Raw genomic sequence first — 21,689 nt, forward strand, 5'->3', positions numbered from 1 at the left:
AAAGTGAGGATTTAGGATCTCTAATCTATCTATCTAAATGGATGCAGATGGATTCACCATCTTCTCTGCACATATGGTGCAGGGCAAGAGACTTGCCATGTTGCAAGGTCAACAGCCAGGTAGGAAGAGAGAGAAGGAGGAAGGAAGTTGAATCCCCTAAGATTAGCAATCTACATTTCAAAGGGATAGCATCAGAGCAGTGGGAAGTGATGACCAAATGTCTTTGACCTTCTAGCCCTCTGACTTACTAGTCTGTCCTCCACTGTCTGAGGCAAAGAGACAGCGCAAAGTCCTTTACTTCCAACAACATTTACATACGTTCAGAGTGTACCATTTGATTTCTATACAAGAATACTGGGAGAGACCCATTGTGATGAATTGACAGGCTCTATGATGTCAGTGTGTTGTAATCTTAAGAGTTCCTCTTTAAGTGGTTGGCGCAATACTATGGGTATGTTCCCCACTTTGCCTTCATCTGAATTTTATGTTTGAAATGTATAATATGGTGAATCTGTAATGGAGTGGACAGCAGACTTGCAAACCTTAGCAAAATGTCCCCTTTTCTTGCACCTGTTGCAAGTGACCCTCTGTGCAGGACAGGAAGCAAAACTGGCTTTGTGGGCAGAGTCTCCACATCAGTAGCATTGGTAGCTCTTCCTTTCCTGTGCTGCCACTTTCTGGGGCAGTGCCATATGAGAAGACTGGGTTTGGAAGGATTTAGACTGAACAGCCTGGATTTCAGGAGGTTAGTTTTGGTGTACGAGAGAGAGCAATCTGGCACAGTAAATAGCATTTCCCACCCTCCTAGCCATCTCTGCAAGCAAAGGGAGAAACCTTGCCTTTAAAATACTTCTAATGGCAGCCAGGGAGGCTGTGAGGGGGCACCTTACCACCAGCACCACCAGCGTCTCCTCTAAAGTTTGGCTGGGTCCAGTGTACCAGCACAGCCTGGTTCTGGCCTCCGTGCATGCACAGAGGCCATTTGTGTGGTGACACACATTTGCGTCATTGTGCAAATGGCCTTTGCACATGTGCAGAGACCACAAAAATGACCTCCATACATGTGCGGAGGCTGGAACTGTGCAAGAGTGCGGGACCCCGGCTGGAGTATGCTCAAGTGCTAGACCCGCTGCTGCTGGTGGTAAGGTGCTCTCTCGCCGCCGCCGCTGCCGCCACCACCACCTCAGCTGCCATTAGAAGTATTTTAAAGGCAGGGTTCTCCCCCTCCTTTGCCTGTAAAGGCGAATCCTCAACGGATCCCCCTTTACAAGCATACTCCTTGAACCGATTCAAACTAGTTCTGAACTGGTTCAGCCCAGTCCAACCCTCAAACTGAACCAGGGGCTGTTTGATTCGAACCGACTTGTGGACCAGCGGTCCGGTTCGAATGGGTTTGAATTTGAACCAAACCACCAGAATCGGTTCCATGCACACCCCTATCATAAGGCTTGGCATCCGCTTTGAAGTTGATAGGAAAGGGCAAATGATTATATTTTTTTGGCCTTCACGGCCCAGGCAGTGAAGCAATATAGCCTTCTGCTTTGCTGGAGTAAAAACAGGGGTCTGTATAGTGAGGAGGTAATTGCAGAAATAGGACCTCTATTGTTTCCAGGAGAAGAGCAGGTTCCTGGGTGGACAATAAAAAAGGTGGTGGGATATGAGCCATGCTGCAGTGGGCATCCACTGTTCAGGATTGATAAGGAAATAGTGCCTTCAGTGGTTGTGCAATTCAGGAAGCTGGATAAACAAGATGCAGCAGCAACAACAGTAGAATGCAACAGTTCAGGAATGTGGGCCCAGTAATGCTGCTGAACCCATGATGGGTTTTGTGATTAATTAACAGAGCACTATAGAAGCTACCCCCTCCAGTTACAGAGTAGAATGCAGAGTTTAGTTGTTGCAGCTATTTAGAGAAGACACATGGAGATTCTTGTACAGAGGCGTAACTATAGGGGGGGCAGGGGGGGCACGTGCCCCGGGCGCCATCTTTTCTGGTCACGTGGGGGGCGCCACCATGACCAAATTTTTAAAAAATTTTTGTTAATACAAATGTTTCCTGCTCAGTGCAGCAGTGCTGCAGCAGTCAAGGGAGTGCGTCGGTGCCCCCTTCCCCACGAGCGGTCCCTTCCGTGCCGCCTGCGCCCCCCCCATTGCTTTGCTGGCGCCTGGCGGCCAGTCAGTGGCCTGGCTTGGCGGCAGCGGCGGGCGCTTGTGAGGAAAAACCTAAGTATAATGTAGTATGTTGGGGGGGTGGGGGGGCGCAGTGGGGGGCGCCATTTCAGTGCTTGCCCCGGGCACCGTTTTCCCTAGTTACGCCTCTGTTCTTGTAGAACCTAAATACTAAGTAGATTTATTGGTGAAGTACACTTTGGATAGGAAAGACCTAATCCTATCTAAAGGCAACATAATGAATAGGTAGGGAGAGAGAGAGAGATGTTTCCATCTGCTCTCTAAGAGGAAAGGAAGGGATTCTGACTCATCACAGGAAATGCCTGTGAGTCTGAGAGTAGAGGTAAAGCAGGGACTGGTAAGGAGACTCTTTCTAGCTACACCTACTCTCAATGCCCCTAGTGGTCATTAGGAGAGCTGGTGCAAAAGGCCAATGCACTGGAACTCTATCTCTAACAAATACAATGAAAGCAAGATACAGGAACTTTCACAAGCTTTGCAGGCTCACAAGCATAGCTGGTTCAAAATCTCGTCGCCAAATGTTTTATAACTGTTTCCCTTGTAAACTCAAATAATCTTAGGTAGATTTAACTGGGATTTTATTCAGAACAACTCCATTTTCTCCTTCCTAGTCTTTCTGACTCCACCCCCACACTCTCTACTGGACCCCTACTGGGACAAACAACAAAACACAAAAGATCATTAAATAGAATACAACAGAATCCCACTTCTCCAACTTTTCTGCCTCTGCACCAGTGTTCCCTCTAACAGGGATTCTCAGATGTTATTGACTACAACTCCAGGAATCCCCAGTTGCAATGGCTTTTGCTTGGGGATTATGGGAGTTGTAGTCAACAACATCTGGGAATCCCTGTTAGAGGGAACAGTGCTCTGCACAAGGGGAAATCTTGGTAGAGTGATTACTTCAGGTTGTTTTAGCAGTAATGGACATGATCCTCTAATCCTTGGGTCCCCAAATGTTGTTGGACTTCAACTCCTATAATCCCCAACCAAAGGCCACTGGGGCTGGGGATTATGGGAGTTGGTCCAATCACATCTGGAGACCCAGCATTGCGAATCCCTGATCTAATCCATAAAGCCGTCCAGACTGGATCTGCCATATTCCAGTTTGCCAAACCTAGGCAGCCTAGTTTGCATATAGTGCACATTGTTTGCTAATTATGCAAATCAAGCATGCCACTTAATTACAGTCAAAATGTTCATTTAATACTTGCTTTAGTGCAGGCCTGCTCAATTTAGCCCCCCCCCCAGCTGTTTTTGGTCTACAACTCCCATAATCCTCAGACACAGTGGCCAATAGCCAGGGATTATGGTAGTTGTAGGCCAACATTTGCAGGAGGACTGAAGTTGAGCAGCCCTGCTTTAATGTATAAAATAAGCAAGTAAGTCATGTTTTATGAGGCTGCTGATGACATACGGAAAGACAGTAATTGTATAGCAGTGGAGGAGAAGGGTGTCATGCAGAGCTTATTTTATTATTCTAGATTACCAAAGCAGATAAACCAAGTTTATATGCTCCAACATTTCACAAATGAAAATAGGGGAACATAGGAAGCTGCCCATATACTGGGTCAGACCATTGGTCAACAGGCATGTGGATAAAGGTGATCCGGTTGACATAGTATACTTGGACTTCCAAAAAGCTTTTGACAAAGTTCCCCACCAAAGGCTCTTGAGTAAACTTAGTGGTCATGGAATAAGGGGACAGGTTAATGTGTGGATCGGTAACTGATTAACAGTTACCAGGACACAGGAGACAGAGAGTAGGACTAAATAGACAGTTTTCACAATGGAGGGAGGGAGGAAGTGGGGTCCCCCAGGGATCAGTACTGGGACCAGTGCTCTTTAACTTATTCATAAACGATCTAGAAGTTGGGCTGACAAGCAAAGTAGCCAAATTTGCAGATGACACTAAACTGTTTAGAGTAGTGAAATCCACAACAGATTGTGAGGAATTCCAAAAAGATCTCTCCAAACTGGGGGACTGGGCGACAAAATGGCAAATGCAGTTCATTGTAAGCAAGTGTAAAGTGATGCACATTGGGACAAAAAGCCCCAACTTCACATATACTCTGACAGGATCTGAGCTGTCAGTGACTGACCAGGAGAGAGATCTTGGGGTCATGGTCATGATCTTGGGGACAGCTCACTGAAAGTGTCATCTCAGTGCATGGCAGCTGTGAAAAATGCTAATTCCATGCTAGGAATCATTAGGAGGGGAACCAAAAACAAAAATGCTAATATTATTATGCCCTTATACAAACCTATGGTGAGGCCACATCTTGAGTACTGCGTACAGCTTTGGTCACCATATCTTAAGAAGGATATTGTAGAACTAGAAAAGGTGCAGAAGAGGGCAACCAAAATGATCAGGGGCCTGGAGCACCTTCCTTATGAGGCTAGGCTACAGCATCTGGGGCTCTTTACTTTGGAAAAGAGGCGACTAAGGGGAGACATGATTGAAGTGTATAAAATTATGCATGGAGTGGACAGGATAGACAGAATTTTTCCTCCCTCTCTCACAACACTAGAACCAGGGGTCACCCCATGAAACTGAAGGTTGGGAAATTTAGGACCAACAAGCGAAAGTACTTTTTCCACACAGCGCATAATTAATCTATGGAATTCCTTACCATGGGATGTGGTGATGGCCACCAGCTTGGATGGCTTTAAAAGGGGTTTAGACAGATTCATGGAGGACAGGTCTATCAATGGCTACTAGTTTGATGGCTATGGGCCATCTCCAGCCTCAGAGGCACGATGCCTCTCAATACCAGTTGCAGGGGAGCAACAGCAAGAGAGAAGGCATGCCCTGAGCTCTTCCATGGGGCCTCCCCAGAGGCATCTGTTGGGCCACTGTGGGAAACAGGATGCTGGACTAGATGGGCTGCCTTGGGCCTGATCCAGCAGGGCTGTTCTTATGTCTATCTCGCTCAGTATTGTCTTCACAGACCTGCAGCGGCTTCTCCAAAGTTGCAGGCAGGACTCTCTTTCAGCCCTATCTTGGAGAAGCCAGGGAAGGATAACTTTCCAAGCCACCATCCAGTATTGCACATTGCTGAAGACTGGATTTCACCCTCTATATACTGTGCATTGCGTTGTGCCTTAGTGTTGTATACCCATTTACATGCAGGTGCATTAAGAGACATGATAGATCCATCCACCTGGAGCATTTCCAGACAGCAGGCTTTACTGTGAGTTCAAATTTGCCTCCCACCCAATGACCCGGACATAAATCGGGCTAGGCTCTAATGTGCAATGAAAAACCCAAATTGTGTGTGAAGTGCTTCCCGATAGCTCGCAGGGTAAAGGTAAAGTGTGCCAACAAGTCGATTTCAACTCCTGGCGCCCACAGAGTCCTGTAGTTTTCTTTGGTAGAATACAGGAGGGGTTTACCATTGCCTCCTCCCATGCAATATCAGATGATGCCTTTCAGCATCTTCCTACATCGCTGCTGCCTGATATAGTAGCAGTGGGGATATGAACCGGCAGCCTTCTGCTTGATAGTCAATCTTTTCCCCGCTGCGCCACTTAAGGTGACTTTGGGGTAAATCTGGCCGATATGTGAATGTTCACCCCACCATTTCGGAGAAGCGAGCTGAAAGCCCCATCTGGAAATGCTCCTGGAGATTTAATTTCTAGCGATTGGGGAGAGAGCTGAATCCAGAAGAATGATAACTCAAGCAATTTACATGGGTGGGGGTGGGTGGCAACTGAACAAGCCATCCACAAGAGGTAAAATTAGGGACAGTGAGGTTCCAGACAGAGGCGCTTTTATCCCTGGACTTCTGGGCCAATTGGGCCTCCACAGCCCCATTGGCCCCCTAAATCCTCTTTAGTCTGTCCTGGATGGTGTGGTTGCCCATCCGAGCATGATGATGCTTAATTTACAGGGGAGGCTTGTGGAACTACACAAATTATATCACTGCCACAGGCATGCTGTGACATAAAGGATAAAGAAGTGCTTTCAGCAATGTGAAATGGGGCTGGGAGTGGGGCAATCAAGTAGTGATATGGTGAAAATAGGTGTTTGGTTGGGGGATTTATGAGGGCTTGGTTGGGGGATTTATGAGGGAAAATAGGTGCTTGGTTGGGGGATTTATTTATGGGGGATTTATAGTAAAGCGGAGGTCCCCACCGTGTGGCCAGACAGCAGATAAATCTGACACAGTGACCATATACTGTATGCTCCAACTGTCTCTATTTTCTCTTACCTGCCCCTTGTAAGTCACCATCCCTATTTTTGCCTTATGTGGAGAATTTGAGGATGCTGTTCAAAAAATATAGTGCACATACATATGTGGCAGAGTATACCCTGTGTCAACTGCTTTGGGAACTTTAGTTGAAAAGCGGTATATAAATATTCATAATATTTGTAATAACATAATCTCATCTACCCATGATTAAGGCCGCTACCTTTTTGCAGCCTGTTCCTTTGCAGTCATGCCTCCCCTAAGTTATCATTCTTCTGGATTCAGCTCTTTCCCCCCAGTTGCTAGAAATCAAATCTCCAGGAGCATTTCCAGATGGGGCTTTCAGCTCACTTCTCCGAAATGGGGGGTGAGCGTTCTCTGAACTCACCAGCCTCAGGTGTGCCTAATGCTGCACAGGACCATTTGAGGGTGTTCTCTCAAGCCACATGATGTGCAGCAGCATCACCACACCGTAGCATGATACACAGAAAGCAGCTTTACCTGGCACAGAGGTAGTAGGAAAAGAGCCCCACTCACTACACTTCAGCATCTTAGGCTACCATTAAAGGCACAAGAGCACAAACAGTAAATAAAGGTGATAAGCTTGCATGCGGAGGAAAACTGAATCGCAGCTCAGCTGGAGTCACGAGGGTGGCTCTCAACGTTCCCCTCCTTTCTGTGCTTTGGAAATGGGTATTCCCGCAACAGAAACACGTTTGAGGGAAGACGTGCGGATTGTGTGCAGCTAATGAGCATTTAAAGAAAAATGTGTAGAAAGTCTCTGAGGCGCTGTGCGTGTAGTATTACGTGCACAGTTATGATAAAAAATAAATCATATCGTACGATGAGAGAAAAACCGAGCCCGCCATTTAGGTGAATTCCTTTAGATTAAGTTGCTATTGTATTTTCTTTAGGAAACAGAAATCCTCCCAACGGCTGCCTTTCAAAAAGCTTGACACTCCCAGCCACTAGAGTGTCATCACTATCATTTTTACACATAGCACCTTCAATGTGTCTGCACGTTTACAGAGTAACAAAACAAAACAAAACAAAAGGAAAAGAAAGACAGCTCCCTGCCCTGAGGAGCTTGCGCGCTTAACATTCGAAAAAGCAGATACAGGCGAGGCAGGAGAGATCAGGAGGAATAGGCTTTCCGTTCACGGGGTGCAGTTCGACGCATCCTTGGGAGTACATCTTACTGAACTTATCAGGACTTGCTTTGGAGCAGATATGAATAAGTTCAGGCTGCAGGTTTCAACAGGGAATGACGAGTAGGGACGGAGAAGGGCTTTAGAGCCAACTATCCTGGAGAGATCAGCTGTGAAGCCATCCAATTAAAGCTTCTGGGTTGCAACGATGGAACTGCTTTTTAGAGCTTAACTCGTGACTGTCACTTTAAGACGTTGGAGGTGCGTAGTAGAGACATGCAGCCCGATCGAGCAATGATTGGTGTGCGTTGACAGGAAGTGGAAGGAGAGTCACAGATTGTTTGTTGTCTCTTGGTGCAGGGTAAGAGGGATGCGGGGGTGGGGAGAGGGATTGTGTTCAAAATATCCCCCCCCCCCGCTGTAAGAGAAGGTCGAGTCGAGTTACTAGGTTTGCAATACAATCGATCCTTCCTTTGCTGATCTGGGTTATTATTGTTGCTACCATCATCTCCTCCTACTGTGGGCTCTGCTAAGGGACTATAGCATGCTGCTGCAGTAGCAGCAAAGTGCAAACCTTGGCCTGCATTCTTTGTAGATTTGAAATCGAGTAGAATGTGAGCCGTTGCAGCGGGATCACGGATTTATTGGTGTGTCAGAAGGAGGGTCGGAGGTTTCCTGGATCTCTTTATGTATATATATATTATTTTAATTTTGCAGGTTTGCTCTTTGCCATAATGGCCCAGAGGGCTTTCCCGAATCCTTTTGCAGACTATGAGAAATCTTTGGCCACGGGGTACTTTGATTCGTCAGGGAGGGTGAGTTTTAGTACTGCTTCTTAAATTTTTCTTTTACAGCAGCTACTTTTCTCTTCATGTTGCATGGCTGTGTGAAATCTTGATGTACTTCAACTCAAGATGTTCCCATTCAGCAGTAGTAATTGGTAGGATTTAATCATTCAGGTTTGAAGTCTTTTACTTATCCTTGAACTTTTCCTTGACCTTATTTTGAATGCAAGGAGAGATGCTGTCTGTAGATGAATGGTGAATGTAAATATCTCTGACCCTCTCCAACAGCGATAGTTACACCTCTTTTTCAGTTCTCGTTTACTGTATCTGGACATGGTCATCAGGAGTTTAGCTTCTATCAAAAAATGAAAATCTATCATCCTGCCTTCCAGAGCCATCTGCCCACCTAACTAGCATCACTTGACTCCCATCTGTACAATGTCAGTGCTAATCACTCAGTGACTCCTGACACTTTGCAGATTCCTTAGGGAGGAAAAAATGTATCTCTTCAGGGACTGATAGGTAAAGGTTTTCCAATGTTATGAGATTCACTATGTTGGAGAAAAGAAAAATCAGGTACTTTAGTTAAGGCCAAAGATCTTTTGGCATATGAAATTCATCCTCAGCTTCTGGATCAGAGAATTTTAATTCCTTGGTATGTTTTATGGATTCAGTGAAGAAGCAAAGAGCTTATTGAAAAGATACAATTGCCCACTGTTGTCCAGCATTGTCAGGCAGTGACAGTGGATGGGTTTACAAGTTGCTGATTTGATTGTTCTGTATTGACTGGGAGGAGGATTGGAGTCCTTCCTATCCGGTAAGGACAGACAGACACTTGCGTGTGCATGCACAAAGTATAAAGGGGCCAAGGGAAAGTTGGCCTGTCTTAATGAAGTGCACAACGTTGCCTTTAAAGAGGCCTATCTTAAACTGAATGTGTTTATCTCTTTCTGAATCTAAGATTTGATTTAGATTATACTGTAACTCCTGAAAAACTAAGATGAAAAGATCCAACTTCTTTTTAGAGAGAGGTGTGGCCTGAGAAAATGCCCAGGAAAGCTTAAGTATTCCTGAACTATGATTGCTTTGTCAGTGCCCTTGGGCAAGACACTTACCATCCCCACGTCAGCTTTTCCAAAGATAATATGCAGTTTCACAGTAGGATATTTAGCTTGGGTAGTGAATTTTATAACATCACTGCAAAAAATGTGCTGTGCTGAGTCTTTGACACCCACGAATCTGAGCATATGAAGAATAATATTCATTTTGACAGCACTGCATTTGCTCTGTTCAGGATGGCTCTTTTTTATCTTTGCTATCGTACATCTCAAAACAAGGGAGAAATGTTAGGACATGTTATAGTAATGATGCCTAGGGAACTGAGGCATCACACTTTGGCATATCAGGGTCATTGCAAACTTGTGCAATGCTGTGGAAGCATTTGTTTTTAGAAGGTTCTTATTTTATGGACCAGAAACAAATTTGAAATTACACTCCAGTTCCTCTAATGCATACTTTCTTCTCTGCTAATAACCCTTCATAAAGGCTGGGGTCATGCTGGACTTGTTTTTTGTTTGTTTATTTATTTATTATTATTATTTATTCATTCAATTTCTATACCGCCCTTCCAAAAATGACTCAGGGCGGTTTACATAGAGAAATAACAAATAAATAAAATGGATCCCTGCCTCCAAAGGGCTCACAATCTAAAAAGAAACATAAGATAGACACCAGCAATGGTCACTGGAGGTACTGTGCTTGGGGTGGATAGGGCCAGTTACTCTCCCCCTGCTAAATAAAGAAAATCACCACGTTAAAAGGTGCCTCTTTGCCCAGTTAGCTGCTCAACAGTAGCATCATGAAGCTGTGTACTATGGGGGTCAGCTAAGCTTATAGGGATATTCAAAGATCTTGAAACTGTTGGTTCAGGTCTCACTAGTAGGCAAAATTTACACCAGTGGTCCATCCCACCTGCGAATCGCTTATCCAGAGATACTCTTATCAGTGAATCTAATTGTCACCACTTTGCATTCTCCCTGGACACCAGTATACAATCTAGCTTGGCAGGATGCACAGCTGTTTCAGTGGGATATGACTGAGAGGATGACTCCATGGAGATTGGGGAGGTCCAAAGGTATCTTACCAAAGCTTCCAAATGAATTTATGTCCTGCTGCTCAACTTCATTGTCAAGTGTTTTTAATGTGTATAAAGCAATTTAAATGTGTCTATAGGGGAATAAACAAAATGTTATGCTTCAAGTAATAAAGTCCCACAGCTTGACATACCACAGCAAAAATCTCTTGATTAATGCTTGCCTTTTTCAAAAGTAAAATAAAATCATTACTTGGCTTGTTCTCAGACAGCATGATTAAAGGCAGAGGAACTGAGAGTAGATCAAAAATTGGGATATCAGTGAGAATGCCATGGTTTCTAAAGCCATCTCAATCGTGAAGACTCGGTCCTCACCCCTTTAAACACTGATCCCAGAAACAGATAAAGTCTCTTGCCTGCATAGCTGGGCTACCTTTCATATTACCATATGTGATGGAGCAGACACTTTTATTTGTTCACATGTCTGCTCTATTCACATCTAAAGTGGGTGTGTGTGTGTGTATCCTAACAACAAAAAATGTTTGGGTGAGGGCAGCTGAATTTTCACCTGCCTTAGCTACTCATGCTTGTTGCTTCTGGCATTCTCCTCTCAGCCTTATTCCCATACCAGAAATGAACCAGGCTGAAAAGAGGAGTTCTTCAAAAGGCAGCAGTAGGGCTAGTTCCCCTCTCCTACACACATTTTTTGATTTATAAAGTGCACACACACACACACACACACACTCCAGAGACAACAAAGGAATAAACAAACCAGACTCTTCCCACAGAATCTTGTTTGGCCCTTAACAGCAGTCCTTCTGTGCTTTCAGGACTATTTAGCAGTGTTGGAACTGCTGAAGTATTGCTCCTTCTTGACCTCAGAAGGTCAGGTGGGAGGATTCACTCTTAAATCAGGTTCCCCTTTCCCAAGACCCTGGACCTTCCAGGGCGGCCAAGCAGTGCAGTGACCCCACCACTCCACCGTGCCACTAAAGGTAAAATTAGAAGTCTCAAAGGGTGACTGTAACTTATGTGTTGTGTAAACTACAGCTGGTACACCAGCTGCAACCCTACTTGGAGAAGTCAGACCTGACCTCAGTCACTCATGCGTTGGTAACATCCAGATTGGACTACTGAAATACGCTCTACGTGGGGCTGCCCTTGAAAACTGTTCGGAAGCTTCAGCTGGACCAGAATGCTGCTGCAAGGATGCTCGTGGGTGCAAGTTGTTTCATTAGTATCACTCCTATTCTGCGGCAGCTTCACTGGCAACTGGCCCACTTCCGGGCTAGATTCAAAGGTGCTTGTCTTGACCTTTAAAGTTCTATATGGCTTGAGGCTGGGGTACCTGTAGGACTGCATTCGCCCATATGAATCTGGCAGGGCTCTCCATTCATCATCTCAGGCCCTGCTCATGGCCCCACCACTACCAGAGATCCGGTTGGCGGGGACTGGAGACAGGGCCTTTTTGGTTGTGGCCCCTCAGCTTTGGAATGCCCTCCCTGAAGAGCTTTGCCATTCTCCCTCCCTCACTGTTTTTAAAAAACAACTAAAGGCACACCTATTTAAGGAGGCTTTTTAATGTTCCATCTTTGGTTATATCTGTCAGGTTCTTTAGTTTTTATCATTTTCAGGGTTTTTTAAGCTTTTTAAATAACTTTTAATTTGAACTTAATACTGATTGTGTTATTTAACCTGACTTTTAACTTGTTTACTCAATTTGGTTAATTTTATTACTTTTATTTTATATTGTATCTATTTATTGTTGTGAGCCGCCCCGAGCAGTAGTGTATTGAAGTGGCGGGGTATAAATATTTTAAATAAATAACAATAAACAGCCAAACAAGCCTGACAACATGCACAGATGTTTTTACACAGTCCTAGGAGCAGCATGGGAACAACTGAAGAGGCTGTGTCAACTGTGTCACTCCAGATATGTATAAAAGAGGCTCAGTTTGAAAGCTGGTTTGAGCCAAGGGATAGAGTGGAGGAGTGGTGATTCTCTTTTATTTAACAGGGGGAGAGTAACTGGCCCTATCCACCCCCAGCACAGTACTTCCAGTGACTGTTGCTGGTGTCTATCTTATGCTTCTTTTTAGATTGTGAGCCCTTTGGGGACAGGGGTCCATCTTATTTATTTATTATTTCTCTGTGTAAACCACCCTGAGCCATTTTTTAAACCAAATAAATAAATAAATAAATTTGCTGTGCAGATGAATTTTTCAGCTTCCCACATGCAAAACTGAAATAACAACTATCTGTTTCCTTATTTCTGGTGGAAGGAATTAAATGCAGATTATAGAGAGTCTTTCCTATGAAAATGTCTTTATGTAACTGGTTTTTAGCTTGACCGCTTGACTACTTCCTACCTTCTGAGCAACAGAAACATGGTTATTTGTATCATCCAAATAGAAATCTTTAGGGAAGCAGGAAGTTAAAGTAGATATTTTCTGTACACTTTTATTATATTCATGGCACTAAAGTGTGGTAATTGAGGGGCTGCCACTTTTTGCAAACACAGTCCTTTAAGTGCACTTCTCCAACAAGCTTCCTGCGGTGCCTCTTTTGGGTATGTATGAGGTTCCCCTCTTTCAAAACCTGGTGGTATAACTGTGGCCAGAACTGCTCCACACTTTACACAGCAGTGCAGGCAAGCCTGTGTTTCTACACTAAACATTTAAAGTGTGAAGGTAAGAAACATGTCCTCAAATGCTTCGGAAAATGCAGTGGACTTGAACTGTAACTGACTGGTTCTTTGACACATGCTTGACTGCTTGTTTGGAAATGCACCACTCCCCTTCAAGGGTTACATGCTTACCACAGCATATACCAGGGTCTCCCACGATGCTCTGTAAAGCAACTTATCCTACACTTGACGGTGAGTCAGCACCACCTGTCCAACAGCATTGCAATGTGCTATTTTGATCCTTTTAAAAATTATTGTTGAACTGCAGTCAACTAGCAGAATCTCCTGTTGAAAATTTGAGTAGCCTTCAAGGACCCCTCTGGGTAAAGTACAGTAGCATGGTAGCCAGAGGTAATAAAGGCACAGATAATCAAGGTGCTTTTGGCTTGGGGATACAACTTTACATATTGAAAGCTGGATTCCTAATCCTGGTTATTTGGAAGAAAGTGTCATTGAAACCAGTAGGGCTTTTATCTCCAAGTAAACAAGTTTAGATTGTAGGTAATTGTGAGCAGTGATATTTCTCTCTCTTTCTCTCCCACTCACTGCGGTTTAAGTAATTAGCCATTTTGTTCCTCGAGACACCTGAAAGGGTTCCACCCTCCAACCATTTAAAGTGCTAAGCAAAGCACTCCTGCCATGCTTTTTCACAGCAACTTGACAGGCCACTGTATATCTTCTAACAAGAATATTTTTGTTAATGCCCACAGCTGACTCCCGAGTTCACTCAGCACCTGAACAATAAGGTCAAAGAGCTTCTCCAGCAGATGGAAAGGGGCCTGAAAAAAGCTGACCCCAAGGACTGCACTGGCTATACAGGCTGGGCAGGTAAGATGGTGTTGAAATAAATGCATATGATCTTCAGAGAAAGTGTGTGTCTTCAACTAAGAGGCGTAGGGACTGGAGGGTGTGCAATATTCTCTTGTTAAGGATGAGCAGGTCTTGGTCTGGTCAATACCTGGAGAGGCAAGAGCCACAGAAATCTCATGTAGTTCACACTGAATTTGTAGAGGAAAGAGTGTGATGTTATCTTATTCTGTTTTTTAAGCTGCTCTTGTTTTACTGATAAGATGCAGAAATCAAATATAATCGGTTCAAAAGCTTTGTAATGAGGGGATATACATGCAGTTAAACCTAATACATGTCATACCCCTGTTACCTATTGCCTTTGTTTTCCTCTCCTCCCTTTACTGCCTCCTCCTATGCTATCTTAGATTGGAAGCTCCTTGGGGCAGGGACCTGTCCTCTTGTTAACTCTGCAAAACAGAATGTGAATCGATGGCACCATATAAACTAATGCATAAATGCCAGCATAAAGTGAATGACGCTCACAGGTTTGAATCTAGCCCATAATCCGTGCCTGTTTATTTAAAATACTTACACCCCACCCTTCCAGTGCACTGCTGCTTGGGGATCATACTGGAACTGGGGTCATTTAACTAAGACCTCCTTTGACCTCTGAGACCTTTGTAGCAAATATAGATGCATGAAAAAAGAGTTGTAAAGCATTTTGTATTCTGAAGACTTGTATAGAAATGATGGATTACAGAAAAATATCCCACTTCTCAAACTAGTACTTTTCCTCTATATTCATTGCCCGTTCTATGCTGGCTTCTTGATGAGTTTATGGCTTGTGGGATATGGTGATTTCTAGTGCAGCCAAATGAATATTGGAACCATTCATCAGGTAACGAGTTGCAGTCCAGTCCAGTCGCCTGGTAATGTTGAGCTGAATGTGGTCAGCTGGTTTGGGGAACAAAATTATGGTAATTCCCAAAACCACATCCACATGCATAACTTTTCCTCTACACTCAAAAACTCCACACTCAAAAACTCTTATATAGACATAGAGCAAAACTGTTGTGGGTTTTAATTATTTAGCAGAGTGCCAAAAGAAAGCTACCTGTTCCAGTTACAGAGTAGAGTGCAGAGTTTAGTTGTTGCAGTTATTTGAAGAACACGCATGGAGATTATTGTACAATCTAAACTAAATAGATGTATTGGTGCAGTGCATTTTAGATAGGAAAGGCCTAGTCCTATCTATCAGATACATACTGAATAGGGAGGGAGGGAGAGATGTTTCCATCTACTCTCTAAGGAAATGAAAGGAAGAGGACTGAGTCTCTACAGGAGGTACCTCAGGAGTCAAGGCAGGGGTCATAGAGTAGAGGTAAAGCAGGGACAAGTAAGGAGACCCTCACTAACTACCTCTACTCTCTAGTGGTCATTAGGATAGTTGGTGCAAAAGGTCTATGCACTGGAACTCCATCTCCAACCAAAACTATCTGTTCCCAGAAGATATGCTCACTGTTTCTTTGCAGACAAGTTGTTTGCTATCCCAAAATGGACTCCATTCCTAGTCTTTCTTACCTTCCTTTTTGTGCTTTTTATGTGCTTCTCCTCCTTAACTGCAAACACAAACTGAGTCATTAGATAGTCATTATTTTGCCAGGACAAGGTGCAGGGAGAGGCGCAAGAAGGAAATGATGGACACGTATTCTCAGCTTACTTCTAGCAGTTGTATAGATGAAACCAAACTTGGAGGAAGACTGAAAATTGGCAGATGGCAACAGGCAGCAAGTGTCAAAATCAATCCATTTGTTTATTCATAACCAAAATATTTGAATCAAAAATTGGATTATTAAAATAACAGATAAGATAAATCATAGGACACTCAAAAAGATCCTCGGAATAATTCCATTAGGCAGATTATATAAGCTTGCCATGTACTTTGATGGCAAGAACTATAAAAAGCTGGCTACTCTTCTTGTAACATGGGGCCTGGTGTCAGCTAATTAAAAATGTGTATAGAACTCCAAAGACTTCCTAGGATAAACCATGAGCACTGGCGGACTAAATACATCACAACAACCATTGTAGAAGTTACTACAACAACAAGAAGAAGTCTTCTACTTCCCCAGACCCACATGGACACAGACATTCTGCAATTTGAATTCCAGCCATATAGCCTGTCAACACAGCGGATGGTAAAACCAGCAAATGAAAAAGGCTTTCCTAAGACTGATCTCTGTCAAGTTTGATAAGTTGCTGACAAGAAGGAAGAAAGAAGGCAACTGTAAAGACGAGAACATTTCTTGGCCGAGGACAATGTATCCTGTGGTAGCAAGTATGACTTGTCCCCTTAGCTAAGCAAGGTCCGCCCCGGTTGCAAATGAATTGGAGACTTGATGTGTGAACACTGTAAGAGATTCCCCTTAGGGAATGGAGCCGCTCTGGGAAGAGCAGAAGGTTCCAAGTTCCCTCCCTGGCACAATCTCCAAGATAGGGCTGAGATTAATTCCTGCCTGCAATCTTGGAGAAGCCGCTGCCAGTCTGTGAAGACAATACTTAGCTAGATAGACCAATGGTCTGATTCAGTATATGGTAGCTTCCTATGTACCTATATATGTCTAGAAGCCTTTTCTTTAGACATATTCTGGCTTTATGGTATCCCAAAGAAAGCATCAAACCCTGGGAAAGGCCAATAGTATTCAACTTTAGTTGAGGTAGATAACAGACGAAGAGTGTTGGACTAGGACCGGGGAGACCAGAGTTCATATCCCCACTCAGCCATGAAAGTCACTGGGTGACTCTGGGCCGGTCATGCATATCTCAGCCTAATCTACCTCACAGGGTTGTTGTGAGGATAAACATAACCTTGTACTCTGGGCTCCTTGGAGGAAGAGCAGAATATAAATGTAATAATAAATAAAGTCCAAATCTTGGATCTCTGACTTCTAGTTTCTCCCTTTGTCTGTCCATCCTCATCTGCTGCTGTGCCAAATTGCTTAAGGCCCAGAATCTGGAGTGGATTGTTGTGGGCAGAAGAATTGTCTTCCTGTACTACTGTCTCCTAAGGCTGATCTAGCCTTAGTTGCTATGCTGAACATCCTTGGTACTTTCACACCTTGCACCATATCTGCCTACTCTCTTAGTGACTGCCTACTCCCATATGAACCTGTCTGGTTGCTAAGAACCTTTTCAGAGGCCCATCTCTGGGTTCTCCCACTTTCAGACACAGGGTGTATTGCTACTAGGGCCTTCTGGGTTGTGGCACTGAGGGACTTCTAGAATGACATTGTAGGGCCTTTTTTGAAAGTGCCCACTGCATGCATATGACAGCATGTCTCCTGGTGGACTGGCAAATTCCCTGGTGGATTGGCAAATTCCCATATGCATACAGAACATGCCTGTAATATGCTGCTGGTATAAACAGTAGCCAAAACACCCACATTAAACTGCATTTTGGGGTGTGATTGCTCAGTTTCTCAAGATTTGTCTTGCTGAGATCTTTATTTTGTTCACAAGCACATTTAGTCAACGAATCTGTCAGTTAAATTTGCATAAAAGTCTGCTTAAAATTCCTTCAGTTGGGTTGCGGACAACCAAACGTTGCAGCCTAAAATGAACAGAGCAAGTTCATGCAAAGTAAGAACATCTTGCACTGTCTGTCTTCCGTTTTGTAGAGCTCCTCTTTCTGCAGGCAACGCTTGAATTTCAGTAACAGAATGCAGGCCAGGTGAAGAGTTTTTGTTTTTGTTTTTTATTGCATTGTATAAATATACCTTGCTTGAGGCGGTTTCTAGAAGCATACAGTAGGGGGTTGGGGCGATGCTTGGCCACCTGAGAGGCAGAATTCAGCTTGTTTGTATTGGGCAGAAAAGTAGCTAAACTCTGCTTGTTCTTTATTCTCTCCTTCTGGGTTCAGAACTGTACAAGCTTGTCTAATATGATTGGAATTGAGTATGAGCTTCTGAAGGATTTCACCTGGGTCACAGCCAGAGAAGTGGAATGTGTTGCTATTGCAGGACATGTCTGTTCTGGCTCCCTCGTCCCCCATCCCCAACCTAGCTTTGTTAATTTGCTCAGTGTGGTTTCAGGTTGCTAGAAATTAATTGGGCCACGGCAGTAGCATTCCATCTTAATTGCTTCTGTAGGAAAGGCTTGTTGAGTATCTTCTCATGTAGATAATCTCCTGGCAATCTGAAATCAATTGGCACTCATGTGGCAGCTAATCAGAAATATTGGAAATGAATGACCATGGCTCTTTTTCTCCCAGTTCCTTCTCTGTGGAAGGTAGTTGGCTGATGAATGATAGCAATGTGTGGCATATGCTGGGGCTGAGCTTTAAAAGCTTCTTTCCCTCAGAGGTATTCTCTCCTCATCATTAAGCTCCTGCCAGGTATCAAGCATATATACCCTTACCTTCCCACCCCTTTCCCTCCCCAGATCCCTGCCATGATTCCATAAGATTTCTGTGTTGCCAGCTTTCTTTTGAGAGGTGGAAAATTCCACCTTCACTTTTCAAGGATCCTCTTCCATCCTTTGATGATTACAGAAACATGAAGTGAGAGCTCTTCCTCCCCTGCTTGGTCTCAAATTCTTCTCCCTTGCATGTTGGGAAGGGACTGCCCCTTCCTCATCCAGTAGTAAGATCGGATCATGGTTGGATGGGAGCAATACGCACCACCTAGCCATGAATGGGGGCCCTGGCTTTCTGACTGCTGAGTTTATCACTTCCTCCCATCCCCTTCCTGGCAAGGCACCATTGCAGAGTGCTGAGAAAACAGGTCTGGACCTGGGGCTAAGAGCTTGACTATGCATTACAATCTTCATGTGAGAGTTGCGCATATCACATGACAGCTCTGCTTGTTGTGGGTTCTGAAAGCTTCCTTGTCAAGAGACAGAGGAATAGGCAGTTTTAGAATGAGTTTATAGGTCAAGGTAGGTTGTCAAAATCTTACCTTGAATGAAAACAGATGTAAAGTGGCCAAATTGCTAAATGAAATCAATTGTTGGTACATATTAGCAAACATAATTCTGCATAATTCTTTCTCTTTCTGATTTGGTGTTGCTCGAAGGAGCTGGAACAAAAGCTCTCCTAAGGATTATACTTTGGGGTTCTGAAGCCCAACAAGATCACCTGGAAGCTTTTCACACGGGGTTTTAGAAGCCCTTTAACTCGCATCTCTTCCAGAATGGAGGGGGTGCTTTCACATATCGGCTAGATGTACCCCAAAGTCCCTGTGAGTTATCAGGGAGCAGTTCACACACAATTCAGGTTTTTCACTGTGCATGAGAGTGTAACCGGATTTATATCCGGGGTTAAAAAATCCATTATTTGTGTCGGATTTTTTGGACAACTTTGAGTTTGCAGTAAAGCCCGTAAACTCACGGTAAAACCTGCTGTGCATAAAAGACCCTGCTTGTTTCACTTTCATTAGAATTCTTGAAACAGAAGCACGTTCTTGGCATCATGATGTGTGGAGAGGTAAGAAGGACTTTATGTGCAATGCAGTCTTATTTAAACCTACTCAGAAATGTCTATCCCCCTTACATTCAGTGGGACTTGTTCATATGTAAGTGTGGTACAGTGAAGACCAGTTCTGATTCTTACTGCATTTAAAAGAGAAGAGCTGGTCTTGTGGTAGCAAGCATGACTTGTCTCCTTAGCTAAGCAGGGTCTGCCCTTGTTGCATATGAATGGGAGACTAGAAGTGTGAGCACTACTAAGATATTCCCCTCAGGGAATGGAGCTGCTCTGGGAAGAGCAGAAGGTTTCAAGTTCCCTCCCTGGCTTCTCCAAGATGAGGCTGAAGCCTTGGAGAACCCACTGCCAGTCTGTGAAGACAATACTGTGCTAGATGGACCAATGGTCTGACTCAATATATGGCAGCTTCATATGTTCTTAAAACAAATGTCTTATTTAATATTAACTTTATGTGAAGATGAGAAATTGATTGTTGAACCCAGTATTATAATGGGTTTGTTTGTTTTATTTTTAACTCTAAAGCAGCAAATTGGATATCTGCTTAAGGGAAGCAACCTAAATATTTACATAAGTTGTTTCTGCTGCCAAAATAAGCTTGCAGGTGGCAAATCTTATTTGCATCATAAATGAAAATCTGCTTGGTGTCTTAAATGGATATTTTTGTCCATTGCACTGTTTTTCTTTTTTTGGCAAAGTATTAAATTATAGCTGTATTGCTTTGTGTGTTCAGATTATTTTGAATATTCCTGCTCTTGCTACATATGATTTAAAACAATTAGTAAACTTCAGCTCAAAAATTAGAAGTGTAACATTTGGACAAATCTGTCAGTGATGCAGCTCCTTTTGGGAAACAGCCAATACAATGCCTCCTCTCTGTATGGTACGTTGTTCTTTGCCAACACAGAGGAAAGAGGCTGTCTTGTTTTAATACCAAGATTGGGGAAGAGCAGGTTCATACCAGTTTTTAATGCATTAGACTGCCTCGGTAGTTTTATCCACTAAATAAGACACAATTTAATATTTGACAATAACTTATGATTGCCTCTTGTGCAGCATGTACCTTCTGTCAGAAATGGAGCCCCCCCCTCTTTTTTTAAAGGAAAAGTATCTATCCCTGATGTTTACAAGATAAAACATCATAAAGTTTCAACCAGAGAGTCTGAAAATGGAGAACGTCTGAATTTAACATAAATCCCAGACCTTCCAATGGATCCCTGTTCCTCCACCCTTCTACACAATTGCTCTCCGTTTTCCTGTGAGTCCTAGTCTTCTTCCCAAATCTTTATCCCTAAACTTCCCCACAAGATTACAATAACTTTCCCTTAAATTTTGCAAAATGCAAGCAAAGCCCAAGCAGTTCAAAACAAATCTTGCAAATCTGGGATTTATATTTACCATGGTGTTCATTTGATTACCTCTCTCAGCTCTTTTATGCAAAAAGCAGATGGTTTGATTTTGCTTTTTTCTGACTGAATTGATACCCCTTCACTAATGCATGGTCACCAGAGCACAGGATGTTAAGAAGTGCTGGGACATGGTTGCTCCTTCCTTGTAAAGGGTCAGGAGGGACGGTCACAATGGCACCCCAGTGTTTCCAGGGAAGGAAGTGCCTAGTTATCTCATCCTCCTCTCCCAGTATCAAAGGGTCAGAATACTCCAACAAGCATTGCCATGGCATCCTGCAGGCCTAGCAAAATCTTGCAGTGATTGTGAGGAGACTGATTGCTCTCATACTTGCCTGAAGGCAATTTGTATGCTATCTGGGCAAGCAAGGAACTAGCTAATTGCTCGCTAGTGTAGGTGGACATCATGTCTGTTAAGGTCTCAAGCTTGCATTGTTTTAAGCAAGTCCTGGAAAGATGGCTGTCTTCCAGCATAAAGCTTTCTCTCTTGAAAAATAGTTTCAGGTGCACGACTTAACAGAAGTGACTGATGGTAACATGCCTCTGAGCTGCCCTTGTTGGAAATACTAACATTGAGACTGCCTAGAGAGCGGGCAAGGTTATTAACTTCAGCAGGAAATGGAAATTGGCCCTTAATATACATGCAGAATTGAATTGTCTGTAGTATGAAGCTTTGGAGATTACCCATGCGAAATGAGAAAAATGATCGAAATTTAAAACTATCCCCAGTACGGTAGAAAGCAATTCTGAAGTCGGCTCTTTTTCTTCTCCCTTTTTAAACTGCATTGAAATCTGCCAACATTGGCTCTATTAATTTAGGCTTAAACATGAAGACCTGTGTCATCTTAGAAATGGTTAATGAGATGGAAAGTGAGACAAAAGGGATAAAAGAAGATTCTGTGGAAATGATGCAGGCCACTA

At 43.6% G+C, this 21,689-nt stretch overlaps 1 protein-coding gene across 3 annotated transcripts in view; it reads left to right on the forward strand.

Annotated features, from left to right (window-relative positions):
- Positions 1 to 435: 435 nt before the first annotated feature.
- The window catches only part of LANCL1 (LanC like glutathione S-transferase 1), a 37,174-nt gene continuing 15,920 nt past the window's right edge, over positions 436 to 21,689 (forward strand). Inside the window, exons 1-3 of one of the 3 annotated variants that reach the window (XM_053284460.1) lie at positions 436 to 451; positions 8,249 to 8,346; positions 13,805 to 13,922. In XM_053284460.1, the coding sequence (XP_053140435.1) occupies positions 448 to 451; positions 8,249 to 8,346; positions 13,805 to 13,922 (220 nt within the window). In that variant the 5' untranslated portion in view covers positions 436 to 447. Of the gene's footprint in view, positions 452 to 7,786; positions 7,893 to 7,957; positions 7,980 to 8,248; positions 8,347 to 13,804; positions 13,923 to 21,689 lie in introns of those variants that run through there. The other 2 variants (XM_053284461.1, XM_053284462.1) reach the window with 2 other exon arrangements.

The sequence above is a fragment of the Hemicordylus capensis genome, chromosome 1 (assembly GCF_027244095.1).
Source record: "Hemicordylus capensis ecotype Gifberg chromosome 1, rHemCap1.1.pri, whole genome shotgun sequence".
Classification (NCBI taxonomy): Eukaryota; Metazoa; Chordata; class Lepidosauria; order Squamata; family Cordylidae; genus Hemicordylus; species Hemicordylus capensis.